Source organism: Passer domesticus, chromosome 6, assembly GCF_036417665.1.
Source record: "Passer domesticus isolate bPasDom1 chromosome 6, bPasDom1.hap1, whole genome shotgun sequence".
NCBI classification, from domain to species: domain Eukaryota; kingdom Metazoa; phylum Chordata; class Aves; order Passeriformes; family Passeridae; genus Passer; species Passer domesticus.
Window position 1 is genome coordinate 47,317,538 of NC_087479.1, and position 17,495 is coordinate 47,335,032.

Here is a 17,495-nt window from a genome sequence, read left to right on the forward strand (position 1 = left end):
AGAGGTGGATCCTTGCTCTTCAGAGCTGTTTAAACCTGTAGCTTGGACAGTTTTCCTTAGAAAACCTGCACTGAAGGAGTCCTCCAGTGGGATTTGTGCTTTTTTAGTGGATGGGATCCCAGAGCACATAGAAATGCCCAGCAGTGCTGTAGGCTGGGGCAGCAGAGGATGGGCCAACATATTCCAGCCTGGCTCACCTGTGCTGTGCCACCCTTGTCCATCCCAGTCCTGGAGATGTGCCATGGACTTCCTACCAGCTTTTGCAGGTGTGCTGAGGTTACAAAACTTGAGTCTTCTTCCAGTGTTTCCTGGGTGGCAAAGGAGAAGAAATCTGACTGTGGCATCTGTGTGGAGTGGATCTGGGTACAAGTGTGTGCACGTGAGGTTGTTCTTTGGGGCTTTCCCTACCACCCCTTTGTGTTTCTGACAGAGAGAGGGGTGCTCGTGGCTTCCTCTTGCCTTGTTCCTGCAGATGAGGGCAGCATGTCCAGGCTTTCATCTCCCCATGAGAGCTCTCCATGCTTTGTGACCCTGTTGCTCCATCTGGAAGTCATTAGCAGCTACAGAGCAGCAATGTTTTCCTTGGGAAAGGGGGTGGAGAGGAACGGAGGGGCTTCCCACTTGTCATCTTCCAGCAAACCCTCTGTTTTTCCAGCCCCCCTCTCTCTCACCCCACTTTGAAGAAAGCACTGCCAGCTCTGCTGGGCCAATTCCACCAGGCAGCTGGACAAAAATGTCTGGGAGACCCTGCTTTGCTGGCTGGCTCACACAGCCATCTTTTTCCTGCCCCAACCCTGCCCTGGAGGGACTTTCCACTCTTTGCCTGTATGTTGGCCCTGAGCTGCCAGGAAGAACATCCATGGTCATTTCTTTGGCTGCTGGGAAGGGTGTTCTTCCACAGTGGGAGGTGTGGGGTAGGAGGGAGCCTCCCTGCCATTGTCTAATGGTTCCACCCTTCCCTGCAGCAGCAGTGGTGATAAGCCCAGTGAAGCTCAGCATCTCCAGGCCAGGAGGAGCAGCAGGGTGGCTCTGAACCCTCCCTCCTTTCCTCAGAGGCTTGCAAAACTCTTGGCTGTGCTGAGTCTCCCCGCAGGAGCCTGTTGGGAGAATAAACATCTCTCTTTTGTCTGTTCTCAGCCCCTTTTTTTAAAGCCCATCCCATGGGAAGGGTAGGCACAGCTTGGAGAACTGCCTGGCCTTCCCAGGAGGCGTGGTGTCATGCTGGGGGGGATTTCTTATTAGATTTCTTTTTTGTCTTTTGGAAATATTGCCATTGTGACCTGGAGGCAGTGGCTGGCTTCCATTTAGCCTAATGAGTTAAGGATGCTGGGAAAGGATTGGAATGAGGGGAGAAGTAGGGTGCTGTCCAGGAATGCCCATGCCTGGAGCTGCACAGCACCTCTGATGGGCATGGTGAGGCATGGGAGGAGAGCTAGCCAGGGCTGGCCTGCTCCCTGCTTGTTTTAGAGGAACTCTCTGGTGCTTGTTCCTTCTTTTATTTGTTTTTTCATCGTGTCCTTTTTTAAAGACTGTTTATTTCTTCCTGTTTTCTTTATTTCTCAGCAGGGACAGGACATGGGTTTTGCAACCTTGCAGGCACCAGCTATGCTGCTTTAATGCCAAAGCAAGTACTGACACTGAATACTGCCTTTTTTGTTCCCTTCCCTGCTCCCAGAACTGAGCATCCTTCTTCCCACCTGGCCTGCAGGTAAAGGGCTCTCCATGGAGGCATCATCTGCTTCAGCTGGGAGCTAAGCTGGCCTCTTGGCTCCTTTTTTTTTCCTCTTTCCCACCTAGCATCAAACCAGAGAAGTGCTCAGTTACTGTCAGTTTCCTCTCTCTGATGTCTGGGGGATTTCCTAAAGCTTTACAAGATCCCTGCAGCCCAAAGCAGCACATGTCCTGGTTGTACTGGGGAAAGAGGGATGGTGTTTGGCCCACTGCTGCTGCTTTTTCTGATCATCATGTCCCCATCATGATGCTTTTGAGGGAGGAGATAATATCATGGCTCCTGTGCTCCTGCTTTGAATTCAGATGAGGAGGTGAAGCTGAGAGTGCTGGGCTCTCTCCTAAAGCTCTCTGCTCGAAGGCTCCATCTCAAAAGGAGATAGAGGACTCCAGGCAGTATTGACACCCCTCCTCTGGCTTCTCCAACTCCCAGATACAGGTCCTGAAGCTCACAGCTTGCTTTGGTGTGGGGCTGGTTATGTGTGGCAGTTGCAGCAATCTTTCTTGCTGCTGCCTTATCAGAGAACTGTGCTGTAGGGTTAGAAACCACAGTGTAGTGTGCTGCTCAAGGATGTGGAGGTGCCATGAACATCTGTACATGATTTGCTCACTGTACCTGTGGCTGCAGCTCCAGCTGTCCTCTTATGTCCTGCTGCTGTGTGAGGGGACAGCATGGCTGTAGGCACTGCAGATTGCAGTTTATGCCTCTCTCATTTTACTTTTTGTTTACAGCAAACAGCCCTGCTTGTTGTAAAACCCCAGAGAAAGCTGCAGTAAAAATGAGCTGGGAAGTGGCATGTGGAAGGCAGATGGAGCCTTGCTCATGCCAAATTGTGCCAGTTCGGGTGGAGCCCTGAAGGAGCAAATAACCATTTTAGTCAAGAGTTCCTCACCCAGGAGAGGATTTAGGGGTTAACCAGTCTCTGATGCTTACACAGAGGAGGGAGAGGCTTGTGAGGAGTCTCCTCTGACTTTGAGGAGGATAATGTGCCATTCCAGGATGGGATGACAGGTGCCTTGCTCACAGAGACAGAGCCCAAAACCACAGTAGGCGTCATCGTCCCGGTGTGCCAGGAATGAAAGCTAAGATGTGTCAGGCTGCTTTCTGGGAAAAGGGCTTGGTCATTCTAGTCTGCACCGTGATTGCTGTGAAATAGTCCCCCAGCTGCCTGGCACCCAGTCTGAAATGGACACCCCCCCACCAGCCCCATTCCTTGAGGGGAAGGATGGGTGTGGGAAAACAAACACCATTCAAAGCATGTGGTTGGGCACTTGGATTGCCTTCCTTTGCTTTCTCAGCCTTCAGCATGGCATTTCTGTGGCGAAACACCGCTGGCATTCTTCATTGCACATGCTATTTTTGCAGTAAATACTTTGTGCTTGTTTTTCAATAAACTCCGGCGCAGAGTCCTGCTCTGCTGACTCCCAGGAGAGGCTGTCGTGTTCTGGCCCTCGGTAACAAAAGGCGACTCCATAACAGCCGCTTGTTTGTGCCTGGGAATGAAGCTGGCCTTTATTCCAAAAACCTTCCAGGGTTTTTTTGTGGTTTGCCGAGCTCAGGCCGGTCACTGCTGCCCTCTCCCCCGCCTGGCTGCGCGTTCCTGCTGCTCCCAGCGCACCGGTCGCATCCGCTGGGCTCCGGTCAGGAAGCTGCACGTGGTGCACATCTTCTTCCCTCCCCTCCTTTCTTTCTTGCTGTTTCCTCGCTTGATAGCGGTGCTGGCTCTGATGAGGAGCTGGTGAAGTGAGAGCAGGAGAGAAGCGGGAAGCCTCACTTGACAGTCCAAGGTCTGCACAGCCTGCCTGGGATGGGAGTTCAGCAGGTCAGGATTGGTTTTGTTTTTCTGAAGCTGCCAGAAATCCCAGCAAGAAGCAAGTACAGAGGTCACTGGAAAACGTCTCTAAAACAGCAAACGTCTGTGTTTCCTCTTAGTCTCCTCCATCAGTTGAGGGTCTCACTGGACTTTCATTTCCTAGTTTTCAGAGCCAAACTTTCCTAGCCACCAGTGGGTCCTGTATTTTCCTGATGATCTCAGTATCAGAAAAACATCTTTTACAGTGAGAGCAATCATTCACTGGAAAAACCCTATCACTGGAGGTTTTCAAGATATAATTGGATGAGAGTTCTGCATAGTCTCTCCTGAGGTTCCCAGTCTCATGAATGGTTGGACCAGGTGATCATTTGAGTTCCCTTCAGTCTGGGTTGCCCTGTGACTGTGGTCTCCTGGCAATATTTGTTCAGCCCAGAAGGTGCCTTCAAGTGTTTTATTTTGAAAAAATTTAGAACAAAACCTGTTTGTGGTGACCTGGTTGCTGGGGTCCCAGCATCATGCTGCTTGGTCTCCAAATGAGCTGCATCTGCTTGTTACCCATATACTGGGGTGGTTAGCATGGATAGTCACTTGTCACACGTGGAAATTACTTGCCCCTAGCACCGCTTTGTCTTCTCTCTACTGTCCTAATGGGAGAAGTCAGAAACTGCTGCACTCAGGCATGAGGAAAGTTAATTTTCTGACTTGTGATGAACTTGTCAATTGAACTGCCCAGTGCTTAAAATAGAAAAAGCTGCCATGGTTTGGGTTGAAAACCCAAGGCAGCAGCTTCACTGGTACAAGCTGGAGTGGTGAGTGCTGGTTCTTGGGCATTAGCAGCTTCTGGTGGCAGTGAGCAGTCCGTTTTTGGGACACCACTGCTGGTATGTTGTTCTTTGTGAGACAGCAGTTATGCAGTGTCTGACAGCCTCCATCAGTCTCTCTGGGGCTTGGCAGGTGTCCAGCAGACTGCCTTCTTTGTACAGGGTTTATTAATGCCTTCCCACCACCTCTGAGCCCTTTGGGGGGCCACTCTGTCCTGCACACAGCCCAGCCCACTGTTTGCCATGCTGTCTCCCTGCCCAGCTGCTCCACCTCATGCTATCTCCAGCCATTGGGACAAAACCACTTCCTTCCCCTTCGGGCAGGCCTACAGCTTCATCTGCTGGCCTGTCCTTTCCAAGGAACTCTCCTGTTGCTTGTTTTTCCTTTCTTTGCACACCTTCACCTCAGGAGGTGTCTCACCCCCACTTGGGGAGCTTTTTGCCTGTTGGCTTTCCCTGTGCTGAAAGCCTTGAGAACACCTCAGGAGGTGCAGCTCGCGCCTCCGGCCCCCGGTGCTGACGGTGTTGCCGCGAGGATGTTGGTGTCTCCGGCCACAGCTCCCATCAGGTTTTGTGAAGAGGGGCTTCCTGCGGGGTCAGCGTGCTCCATTGTGGCACTTCCCCTGCAGCTGGCTTCCTCCCTCCTGCAGTGCCTAAAAATAGAGCGAGCGCGGTGCTGCTGAGAAGCACCGGAGAGTCCCAGCGCCAGAGCCGCTGGGGCGGCGTTTCCATCGCCGCTGCTCGCCAAGTCAGCCCTTGCTTCGGCTCGTGCTTTTGGTGTGGTGGGCTCTGTTTCAAACAGGGAAGAAGCGGGAGGCAAAGTCCAGCCTTTCCCAAGTTTGAAGGATCTGTGAGGGAACGTTAAACAAGTGGAGACCGTTATTGTGTGTCTGGTGTTTTAGAGAAGGGTTTACTTGACTTCACTCTGCTCTCGGTGCATGGCCTTTAGACTTTGCACTTTAATTATCAGAAGATTGTTTAAAAGCTACAGAGATAAGAAAAACCTTAAACATCACAAGCATGTACAAACAGTTTTAATCTTGAGCTCTGTTTATATGTTAGGGCCGTTTCTAAAGGAGAGCTGACAGTCTGATTAATAACTATAAAACATTTTCACTCATAGCAGAAGAAAACATTTCATTGAAGGGATGTCTCCCAACCACTAGAAAGATTCACTGTGTTGCTGTTACTTCTGGGATGTTCCATGTTCTTTTATCCTCATCATGATTCTTTTTTTTCTTCACTGTCCATTAGAAATGCAGTGACTGCAGTCTTACCTGATTTGTAAATTTTTGCACATATCAAATTGCTTTTGAATGGGAAATAAGATTCACTTAGAGAGTAGTAGAACCACAATACTTGAGAATGTTAGTTAACCAAAAATGCACTAAATATAAGGGATACACCAGCAAAAAGCTGTGTCAAATTTAACTGAGCTGGTAGTGTTTGGCTGAGTAATCACTATGGCTTCACCAGTCTCGTGGTTGGTGAGACCATGGTGATTACTCACGGCAGCAGACTTGAGCCTTGAGATAAGCTCTTGTTTCCTGAATGAATAAACTTTTATTCCTCTGTTTTCTGAACCACTCCCAATGCCTCATCTCAAGCTTTGAACTAGTTATGGCGCAAGTTGCCTGTGCAAATTCAATAAGTTAAAGTAAAAAATGTTGTATTCTCTGTGGAAGAACGTTTAACAAAAAAAAGCACCGGATTTTAAGTGAGATGCTTAAGCAGTATTTTCCCCTTGGTTTTATGGCTCATCTGCCTTTAAAATGTTAGCCAGATAAATATTTGTATGATGTTTAATATAAATAAACCATGTGCCTTACTGTTTATTTTACAAGATATGTTAACTAATAATTTCCATCTCTGCTTAAATATTTAAAACACCGTGCCAGGGTAACTCCATGCTACAGCTGTGAGGATGCTGTAGAGCTCTTGTCATGCCTCCTACATCCTCTGCCTAGTGCTACTCTCAGTGTTTCCTCTCACTTTGGAGGTGATGGAGTTATTAAAGCTCCAGTGTTGGCAGCTTCAAACACTTTGAGACCCATGTACATTGTGTTCTGCTATGTCTGCTGCCTCACACCCCTGAGCCCTAATTCTGCACACCCATAATTACCCACCCCAGGAGCCAGAATGTCCAGCCAGGCGTGAGGGTGCTGCTGGACAGAGCTGTGCAGTAACGCGTCTGCCTCTCGCTTTGCCTTGCAGGAATCTACATCCTGATCGCCGTCGGGGCTGTCATGATGTTCGTGGGATTCCTGGGATGCTACGGCGCTATTCAGGAGTCTCAGTGTCTTCTGGGAACGGTAGGAGACACAAAGCTTTGGAAGTCACTTGGCACCCTGATTTCCTTGCTGTGCTTCCCTTGCTGGGGTCTTTCCCAGCGAGCGGGGCTGGGAGGATGTGTGAGCACAAAGGTGGGAGCTAGGTGACCTTTGCAAGGAGCAAGGCAGTGCTGCATGGCTGAGGACATCTCTGCCCAGCCCGTGGAGCTCTGGCTCAGCTGGCAGGTGTGCTGCAGTGTCCTGGCTGCAGGGCTGAAGGGGTGAGATCAGCAGGATTCTTAGAGACTCTTTCTCTGGTATATGTGAACCCCCACCAGACCCTCCATGGTCTGGCTGTCTTACCAAGCACCCACTAGTCCCTGTTTCTTACCTGGTGTCCCCTACAGCATCCCCTCTCACTCGAATATTTCAAGGCTGCCTGTAGCAATTCTAGTTCTTTTAAGGAATCATCTACTATTTTTATCTGTTTGGACAAGGAAACAGCAAAGACTTTCCATAATTTCTTAGTGAGAACATCTAGATACATCCTGGAAAACCCATTACTGAAGTGCTGCAGGCGTCCTTGATGTGAGGCAGCAGCTCAGGATTCCTGGCACAGGATGAGCTTAATTGGATAAACTGTAGTCACACCAAAAGCCTTTACCTTGGGAGCAGGGGAGACCCATTTGTTTAAAGCAAGTTCTCACATGTGGTTCAGTTTAAACTTGATGCATAAAAAATAAAACTGGAAGGGTAAAATACAATTTTTTTTCTAAATTCAAATGACTTTCCAGTACTTGACTTCATTGGGCCAGAGGGTTCTTGGTAGTGGTGTAGCAACTTATGGGTGTGGGCTCAGCTGGGACAGAGGGAAACGGAGCTGCTTTGCCTCACTCTTGCAGATGACTTCACCTCTGGTTGCTGCTGCTGATTCCCAGTAACAAGGGGATGCTTTTCCCCCCAATGTGGATAAAGCACTTGTGGATGTAGTGGATGTGAACTCCAGCAGGAGTTTGCAGGCATTATCCTGGCTGCTGGGAATACAAGGAGCCTGCACACAAATCTAACAGGGGCTGTTGGAGCACAGTTTGGCAGCTTTGGATTTTTATTTCGTTTTGTTAATGCAAATGATTGCAGACCCTGAACTACCTCTCACTCCCCTCTGAAGTTAGAGGATTAGAAGGGCAGATGGTACGAGGTACCCGAGGTCCGACAGGGAAACCGGCTGCTCTGGCTGAAATTAGCAGCTCTAGCTGCTGTGCACTGCCCATGTTAGCTCACACCTTGGCTTGCCAAGAAAAGTCTGGAGATGCCCCATGAGGATGCTTTCTGCTGGCCAAGGCTCCCACTGTGTTCCAAGGACATTTCCAGGCCACTTTCCTTGGGGTGTTTTAGGGAAGCATCCGTGCTCCCCTTTCTTCCACCTAGCAGAGGGAGTGACTATGGGCTTACTGCAAAAGGGAGAAGTACCAGGGGGCTGCATGCTATTAAAATCCTGTGCCAAAGGTGGCATGGAAGCTGAGCAGCAAGACCTAAGGAAGACAGGAGGGAGCCACTTGGCATGGAGCAGGCTCTGTTCCCTGGAAGGGGACTGGGACACAGCCAGCTGCCTGGCCAGGACCACCACTATGTTCCCATAGCATCAAGCTGCATCTCCTGGTGTTCTGGAGCCTCAGAACATCTCTGGAGTTCTCAGCAGAAGAACTGAATCTGCAGGAAGTTGTACCTCCACATCTGGGATAAATGAACCATCCTTCACTGAAGGGTAACCACTGCAGGAGTGAGCTCTAGTGCTTAACCTGACTTACAGTGGCACTGCACCCACAGTTCAGGGTGATGTGAGTCCTTGGGGGGTATGTGAGACCTAGCCTTTCAAAGATGTTCCTACAAAATTAGGGATAGATAGATATTCACATAGGAATTGATTGTTCAGGAACTGGACAAGGATGTTGGAAGTCCTTTCCTGCTGTAAGGTTAATAGTCTTGTCCCCATTTTGCTGATAACCCTTTGCTTTTACATGTGAGAGCCAGGTCATAGCATCATTCTGGAAACTCCTGTTTCATCCGTTGTTGGAGAAAATGTCCTGAATGTGTTTTGAACAGAGACTGTTCAGGAGCCAGGGGCTGTTTTCCCATGCTATACTGTAATTTTGTATTTCCTTGACTGCATTCACCTCTTTTGCTTCCTGACTTTCATAGCAACTTCTTCCACTTTGGGGCTTTTCCCAGGAAGAAGTCACTGAGTGATGTTGTCACAGAGGTGATGTTGGCTGCATATGGAGCATGCCTCTCTGTGCCTTCTCATGTGACCCCGATGTATGAATTTACAGCTTCCCATTCCCAGTCCAACTGGGACCAACCATCACAATGTGTTCCCGGGATCTGAACAAAAAGGGAGGATGGCAGGGAGGAATGCTGGAATTGCACAAACAGGGTGGGACTGTGGGAAAACGTCAGTGCTAGTATTTATGCAAAAAACTGCAGTAGCCTTGCAGGGCTGTGGATGCCAGAGAGCTGGCCATAAATCACACCCTGACATCCCCAGCTCCTCAGCAGCTGAAATGTGCTTTAACCCTGCACTGGCAATTCCAGAGCATTTGTGGCAGAGCAGAAACCTTGTCTGGATGGTCCTGCTGGTGCATGAAGCGGGGGAATGTATCTTGTGCTACACAGGGCATCTTCATCCCTGCCAGTCCCTTTGTGGGAAGGGTTTTGTTAATCCCTGCTCAACAGTCTGGACATGGGGTGGCATGTGATGAGTTACAGGAAAATGTGCTTGGGCTCAGTGCATGTATGAAAGAGAAAATGGTTTGAAGTCAGATGACACCTTGCTCTGATTTGTCAGTGGAAGTGCTGCTCCACACCTCTCCCCACCTAATTGCTGCAGATATGTTAAGGATCCCTCTCTTCATTTGTTTTTACAGTTCTTCACTTGCCTGGTGATCCTGTTTGCCTGCGAAGTTGCGGCTGGAATTTGGGGTTTTGTCAACAAAGACCAAGTAAGACTCCAAAACCTGTGTTTGTGGGACTGGTAGGCTGGGGCAGAATGGCAGCAGATCCCAGCATGAGCTGTTTTGCTCACAAACTGCTCCCAGGCTGGGTAATGGGGGCTTGGATTAGTGTGTGACCTGGGCAGGCCACCTCACTCCTCCTGGCCGGGCTGATGAACTTTAAATGTGAGCACTTGAGGTAGCAGCTGCCCTTAGGGTATGTAGTGCCATGTCTCGAATAAAAATAGCCTGTCTCGCTTGGGTGTCCTCAGAGCTGCCACGCTGTCAGTCAGTCACAGGGGGAGTGGATTGTGCATGAAGTTGTGAAGGAAAGCCATCTGCACGTCCTCAGTGCCAGGGAATGAGGAGTGAACCCAGCCGGGTAGTGCCAAAGGGTGGGAATGCCAGGGGAGAGCCTGCATTAACGGGATTGCTTGGTGCTTCCTGCTCTTCCCCAGTGTCATATAACCTGCTTCAGGCCATTTGTGTGTCTGTGCTTGCTGTGATCCATGTGCTGTGCACACATGAGGAGTCCAAGTCCTGTGTCTGACCCTGCTAGGGACTGCTCAGATAAGGTTTCCTGGCTGGAGGAGCTGAACTGAAGGGCAGAACTGGAAATTGCAGCTTTTCCCCTTCTGTTTCTGCTCACCTTCCCCTCACTATGGTCACATGTGCTCACACACACACAGGTGTGGTCTGGAAATGCAGAACTGCCTGTGTATGGGAACCATGGCTGTGCTGCAGCAAGCAGCAGCCTGGGTGCTGATCACTGGGCCTCAGGGGTTTGGAGGAGAGAAGGGGACTGCTTGTGCTCAAAGCCAAGGTTAGACTCTCTGGCAGGGTAGGAAATGTGTTTACTTTCCCCAGAGACGCTAGCCAGCTGTGTAAGTAGGTGCTGGCCTGCTCAGCTTTCTCATGCTTGTGAGCCGTGGCTCACAGGCTCGGCGTGAATGGGAACACCCTTGTATCATTCAGGAGAGAGCACGACTTCACTGGAATAAACTCTTGTGTGGCTAAACATTATTATGCAGGCACAGTGCTGTTTCCTAGCAACTTTAGTGAACTAATTAACCTCTGCAGAGGGGCTGTGCCTCCTGCAGATGTTAGTTTGTGAATCCTGAAGAGTCCAAGATGTGCAACTGCAACCGACAGCAAGAAAAAAGTGAAGGCTGAGTAAGGAGGGACCCCACGGCTGTTGTGTCCCATCCTGGGGAGAAAGAGCTTGGCCACTAGAGCATAAAGCTGAGAAATGTAGGATTTCCCAATACAGAAGTGATGACCTCAGGCCCCAAAATTAATTTTGCAGTTTAAAACAAAGGGTGGCAGTCTGTTGGCATCAGCTAGTTTTGCAGTCTTGATGATGAATGGGCTGTTTTGAAGTCCCTGCTCACAAGGCAGGCTTGCTTCTCCTCGCCTTGGTTGGGAGCAGCACAGGCTGGGAGGGAAGCACTGTATCACCCCAGCCACCAAGAGATGCTTCCAGAAGGGACACTTTTTCTCAAAGCTGAAGGCAGTCTCTCCCTCAGCTTGCCTTCTTGGAGATGCTGTAAATTCAATATGGGGAGGCAATAAATAGGATTTTTTTTTTAAATTTATTTTTATGTACCAGAATGAAACGGTTTGGTTAGAGAATATCATCCTCCAAAGCAAGCTTTTTTGAGTAGTGATGAAAGAGTTCTGGGATAATTGATTGAAATCATGCATCATCTTGCTGCAGTTTCTTTTTTCGTATGCTAATCCAGCCTGTGCTGCCAAGAGCAGATGTTCCAGAAAGCATCTTCCCTTTCTTGCTTTTATGTTTTTCTTTTGCTTCTCTTGCGTGGCCTTCTTTCACCTCTTTCTCTCTAACTATTGAAAGGTGTTAGAGGAGAAGTTACAAGGCCATTTCCCCTAAAAGTTAGGAGATTTCTGCACTGTGGAGCAGGCCCCCAGGCGTGGCTGCAGTTCACCAGCCAGGTGGCAGGGTTAGAGTCTGGATAAGGTGTCTCACATAACCTCTTACAAGACAGCAGTGTCTGTAGGGACCCAGCCAGGGTTTTAAATCCATCTAAATGCACCTAAGCTTCCTGACCCAAATGAGCTGTCTCACCAGGCTTTAGTGTGCAGTCTCTCCCAAATTCCTGCCATGCCCTCTGAGCAGCTCAGTAAGCTGAGGTGCCTGTATTTACAGAGAGCCTTGCCTATGCACCTCTTCCTGACTTTTCCAGTGTGTCCAGCCTCTGCAGCCTCAGTGGGAAATGTGTTGCCTGCCAGTTTTGTCTATGTGTGGTTCAAAATGAGCCATTTCTGCCTTCCTGAGCCCAGTAGCACATCCACATGGGATGAAGGCTATCTCCACTTGTGGCTCACCCTCCAGGCCTTGGCTGTCTTTATCTCCTCAACAGAGCCTGTGGAGCCCTTGGATAGTGTTGTCTGAAATCTGCTGGCTGGTGGATGGGGTTCTTAATGTTTGTGACAACTGGAGGGGCTGGAGCCCTATGAAGGACATGCCTTTTTTCATGTGCAAACAAGTGGAGTCCAAATCCAAATCTATTCAAAAACTCCCAAGTGCCATTAGAGGGAATCTGTTCTTCAGGCATATCTGCTGGATAGGTTTTCTCCTCCTCCTCTGGCTGAAAAGGAGATTTTCTTGTGTCTTTCCTAGATAGCCAAAGATGTGAAGCAGTTCTACGATCAAGCGCTTCAACAAGCGCTCATGGGAGAATCGGATGCAAACAACGCCAAAGCTGTAGTGAAGACCTTCCATGAAACGGTAAGATGGTGGTGGTTGTGCTGGAGAATTAATAATGGAAGTCAGGAAAAGGAGTGGGAAAAGCAGAGTTTAAAGTGCAGGTACTACGTGCAGGTCTTAGCCTATCAAGTTTGTTGTTGTTATGTTTTAAGACGCAGAGTTGTGCTCTCTTCAGTATTCTCTCCATCACATGGTGCTGAGAAGTCTGGACCAAACTCTGAGTTGCCTTTCATTTACCTCAGCACCCCTGATTTAAGTAAGAATTCAATGGGAGAAGAATGTAGCTCTGAGGAATAAATCCTGATACTTGGCCCATTCACAGGAAACAAAATCCCTGGAGAGAGTTGGGTTCACTCTCCTCCAGCAAATCTGAGCCAGATCTGTCTGGGATTATTGTAGGAAGCAGCTGCATTGCATGGAAAGAAAAAAGTCAGTTTGGTGACTTATTCCCCACCCTTGTTTCCTCCTCCAAGATGCCTCCTCAGTCTTGGGTGACTTCAAGAATGTGTATTGGTGGGGATAGCATTGCATAAGTGTTTGCTGTCTGCTGATGTTGGCTTTCCATTGTTTCTTTTTCCCTCTCTCCATGTAGCTGGACTGCTGTGGTTCTGATGTTTTAACATCGACTTTCACTCCTGTGTGGAGGGAAGACCTCTGCCGAAGGGACTCCCTGAAAACCTTTTTTGAGGTAGGCACAGCTGCTTCAGGAAACTTTTGCTGCCAAGGCAATTTGGGGATTTATTGGGAAATAGGTAAAGGGTAGAGATTTCATTTATTTGGGGATGGTGTAGAAGGATGTTAAAGGTTCCCATTTGGTTCTTCCTTTGCTGTTCCTGCTTGAAGGGACTGACAGGTGCAGAGGGGTGAAGTCTGGTTGGAAGTCCTGGGGCCAGGACCTGGGGACATAATTGGGACCAGGGGGAAGCTGACCTGCCTTTCTTGGTGCTGGGGGTATCTTTGGGGAAGAAGGCTGTCTGACTGGTGTGCTTCTCTGCCTCAGAACACCAACTGCCACAAAAAAATCGATGAGCTCTTCTCCGGGAAGCTCTACCTGATCGGTATCGCTGCTGTCGTGGTTGCTGTGATCATGGTAAGTGTGACAGCCTGGTGGGACAGGGAAAAGCCACCTTGGGGCACCTTGGTCCTCTTCCAGCTGGGCTGCATCTATCCCTCTCCTCTGGATCCCCCTGCAGCTCTGCAGGCAGGACCAGCCTTATGCCCCACAGAGCTCTGGAACGTGGCAAGACCAAGGGCTTCATCATCCCTCTGGGGAGTTGGGGTGTTAGGGGAGGCACCTGGCAAGCTCAGTCGAGCAGGAAGACCTGCAAGCTCAGCCAAAAAGGCAGAGCACCACTGAAACCTCCTCCAATACCACTTGTTCTACAGGCTGCCATGTTTTGTTGCTGGGGTCTGCAGTGGGAAGGGATTTGCTTGAATTGCTCTATTAGTTTGCTCCCTAGTGAGGGCTGGGTGCTGTGGGGGTGTAACATGACATCCGTGCAAAGGCTGGGATGTAGTGCTGGAGGGATCTCGAGGCATTTGCTGTGTAGCTGGCAGCCAAAAATCTTGTCAGGTACCACCACTGCTGCCAGTGAGAGACGGGAGGACAGTGCCTTATCTCAAACTGACCAGCTCCATATGAAAACAGTAACAAAGGCATAGCATTCCTGCCCTTACCCCTGGCATGAGAGTGTTAATGTGGAGTGGGGAACCCTGGGATGGGGGGAGCTCTTGCATTGTTCTGGTTGTTGCCTTAGTGGTGCCCCTGTGTCTCTCAACAGATCTTTGAGATGATCCTGAGCATGGTGCTGTGCTGTGGCATAAGGAACAGCTCCGTCTACTGAGCCGTGAGAGCAGGCAGGGGAAGGGGGGATCAGGGCGGACGGCGCTAGAGGGGACCCCAAGTGCCACCGAGTGACCAGGAGACATTTCAACAACAGACAAAGAAAATTATGTATATAAATGCTTCCAATATTACCATACAGTACTTATCATTTTTATTTTGAAGTACTTTTTTTTTGTTTTAATAAATAAAACTTTCCCGTATCTTTGTGGCTGAATTAGTTACACATCAGTTTTGTGTGATGGGAAAGCTGCTGTAGCAGGAGATCAAGTCCTTCCTCCTCCTTCCCCATCCCCAGTAACTCAGAAGTAACATTGGTGGAAGATGTGTGGAGGAGAAGGGTGCAGCCTGGTCTCAGAAAACTTTTGCCTTGGTTTTACCAACTTTTTTAATTGGATGCTGAAGCAGAATTCAGTATTTTTTGTTAATTTGTACTCATCTTTTCCAACCATCACCCCAGCTCCCTGGTGTTTCCAAGCTGTCCATAGGGAAACCTTGGCTGAATGTTGACAGCCTGGGAGAGAGGAGTGGAAAGGATGCAGGCTCCATCACCTGGGTGCAATGTATCCCGGGGGAAACACAGGCATTGTTCCTCTCCAGCCTGTTTCCATTGTTAGGTCAGTCCTTAACAGAAGTCGTGATGAAACTTCTTCACTCTCTAATGTGTAAAAATGTTTTTTGGTTTTGTGATTTTTTTTTTCCCCTTGGGGCTATAATTTTTTTAATTGGCTCAGTTCCATTGATTCATTGCATTAAAAGGTCAGTGGCTGGGGGTGAATTTTAGTCCCAGTTTTTCAAATATAACAAACTGAAAATTAAATTACTTTTTAATGTCCTTCAGTGTTTCATTATAGACATATGTTTCAAGGAGAATCTAGTTCTATACCATGTTTTCACTGTTAAGGTAATGCTCACATAGAAATGATATTGGAAAAAGAAGAAAACATTAAAAAAAAGTCCTTGACTTTAGAAATCCTGCTTTTATATACTGCAGGATGATGCTTGGGTATTCCAAACCATATGTGTATATGCTTAAAATTTCATCTTTGCATCACTCTCTTGTTCAGTGAAATTATTCTTAATTACAGCATATTGTCACACACTGTAATATTGCTGAGAAACTGTCATAATCTGATTATGTAAAAAACAGGTTATTTTTAAGATCTTCCAGTTATATTAACAGCAGATCAGCTTATAAAATCAAGGTAATTTAGCATGTTAGATCGCACCAGTTGAAACACATTCTTGTGATCTGGTAACTTTGGTTATCACTGTGGCTTCTTTTATATGCCACTCTGTCACCATGTAGATAGAGGGGGAGAGTGACCCAGGAGCTATGTAATAAAATCAGAGTGTCACTAAAAAGATGATCTATATGTATAGTTCTACAGATATATATTTTTAAGCAAAGCCTTTTCCTTAGCCGTACGGGCACTTGAGCTGGAAATTATAGTATCTCAGCTCTTTTGCCACCTTGAAGCAGGTAAGGGGAGGAGTTTAAATTAAGTGATCACTTTCCCCACTTCAGGAGTGTTTCTGTTTCTTAAAGATTTCTCCCCCTTTGTCACAACAGAGAGCTTCAGATCTGATAGGGAGGGAAGCCTGTAATCATCAATCATTTTCAAACTAGTACCTTGTCCACTGCACGTGGCTGCCATGGCTGTTGCCATTACAGGATAGAAGATTCCTGCACTGGGGCAAATTGATCCATTCAGAAGTTTTTCTTCCCTTCTACTCCCCCCTTTCCTCTTCCTGCCTTTTAGTATATAGGGCCTTTAAAAAATATATAGATAAATATATAGATATATATATATATATCAAGTTGTGCTGGGTAAAGAGGAGGAAGTGCATCAACAGATCTTCATATTGAGGGGTTGGACAAGAAAAGATTCAGCCTTAGAAATAGCCTTAAAGCAACACTGCCCTGAATGTCCATGTTGTGCACATTGAGAATGAGATGAGGTTTTGCAGTAGGTAACCCCTTCCCCTGCTCCCCAGCGTAGCTCCTTCAGGTCATCTACTCTGTTATGTGGCCATATGTATATGCATCATCCAAGCATGTGTGTTTACATCTATGTGCATCAGGATTGTCAGCATACAGAATGGATGTGTAACTTGCCACCTTTTTTTGTTGACTGTTGGTAAATGTGTATAAATATGCCATTAAGCATTTCAATTCTGTTTTCTTTTCCTTATACCGTATTTTTGATATTGTTCAGTATTCAGTTGATGCTGTGTACATAGCTGGAGCTCTGTTTGAAGACTGGGTCTTGATGCAGGTCAGATGTGTCCTCAGACATTGTACTTTAAGGAGAGAAAGTGGTACTTGGAGAGGGAATCTAAGAGCTGTGAGAGGAGGAGGAGTGGGAAGTTTGCTCAGGCTGTGTCCCACAGGGGGTACAATTCCCCCTCTGGCTCATTTCAGAGGTGGCTTGCCATTGTGGAGAGTTCCAGAGGCAGCTTCCTGGGCCATCTCCTGTTTCCGCGGCTGCTGCAGGAAAGGTGCTCAAGGAGGGGAACAGCTAGAGAAAGGTTGTGGGAGCAGGGAGAGAAGGATGCTTGCAGAGAGGACAATGCTTTCTTTAGTTACCAGCCGAGTCCCCACACTTGATGGAATGGTCCTCAGCTGGAGGAGTCAGCCCTGGGAGAACAGGGACAGAGAGGAATCATCCTGCTTAAGAACAATGAAGTCATTGAGAAACCCTGTCTGAAAACAACTACCCACTTGGGTCTCCTGTGAAGCTGGACCTGAGTTAACACAAACTAGAAAGGGAGCTGTGAAGGGCTGAGGGGACTCGTCCCATTGCAAGCCCGCAGGATCCAAAAGCCACAGGTCAGTCTGCCACTTGGTCAGTCCCAAAGCTGGCTGAGGTGAAGGGGGAAAACCCACTAGGCAGGAGCCCTGCTCTGCCCCAGCGACTCTCCTGCATACCTGTGCCTTTGTGTGTGCAACATGGCACCCTGTACTGCTCCTCTCCACAGCCCCAGGGAAGAAAAGGATGGAATTGCAGGCTGTAAATACAAACTCCTCCCTCTCCATGGAAGCATCCCTCCTGGAGCTAGTGGCAGCTGAGAAAATGGCTGTGAGCTGAGGTGGGGATGGGGAGTGTCAACTGTCCAGGTCTGAGTTCAAAGACCGCGTGGAAAGGTCAAACAGAGCCGCTGACAGCTTAACTGAATGCTTGGGATTTTTTCATACTGTGGAGCATGCCACAAAGCAGTGTGTTTAACTTCTTTCTGCCTTTTTTTTTAAAGAAATGAAACAAAAATCAATTTAATAAACATTTCTCATAGTGTG

General features: G+C 48.2%; 1 protein-coding gene across 1 annotated transcript in view; it reads left to right on the forward strand.

Moving 5' to 3' along the window:
- The window catches only part of CD81 (CD81 molecule), a 32,639-nt gene extending 15,144 nt beyond the window's left edge, over positions 1-17,495 (forward strand). The window contains exons 3-8 of the mRNA XM_064425236.1: positions 6,578-6,675; positions 9,558-9,632; positions 12,268-12,375; positions 12,947-13,042; positions 13,355-13,444; positions 14,136-17,495. Of these exons, the coding sequence (XP_064281306.1) occupies positions 6,578-6,675; positions 9,558-9,632; positions 12,268-12,375; positions 12,947-13,042; positions 13,355-13,444; positions 14,136-14,198 (530 nt within the window). The 3' untranslated portion in view covers positions 14,199-17,495. The remainder of the gene's footprint in view (positions 1-6,577; positions 6,676-9,557; positions 9,633-12,267; positions 12,376-12,946; positions 13,043-13,354; positions 13,445-14,135) is intronic.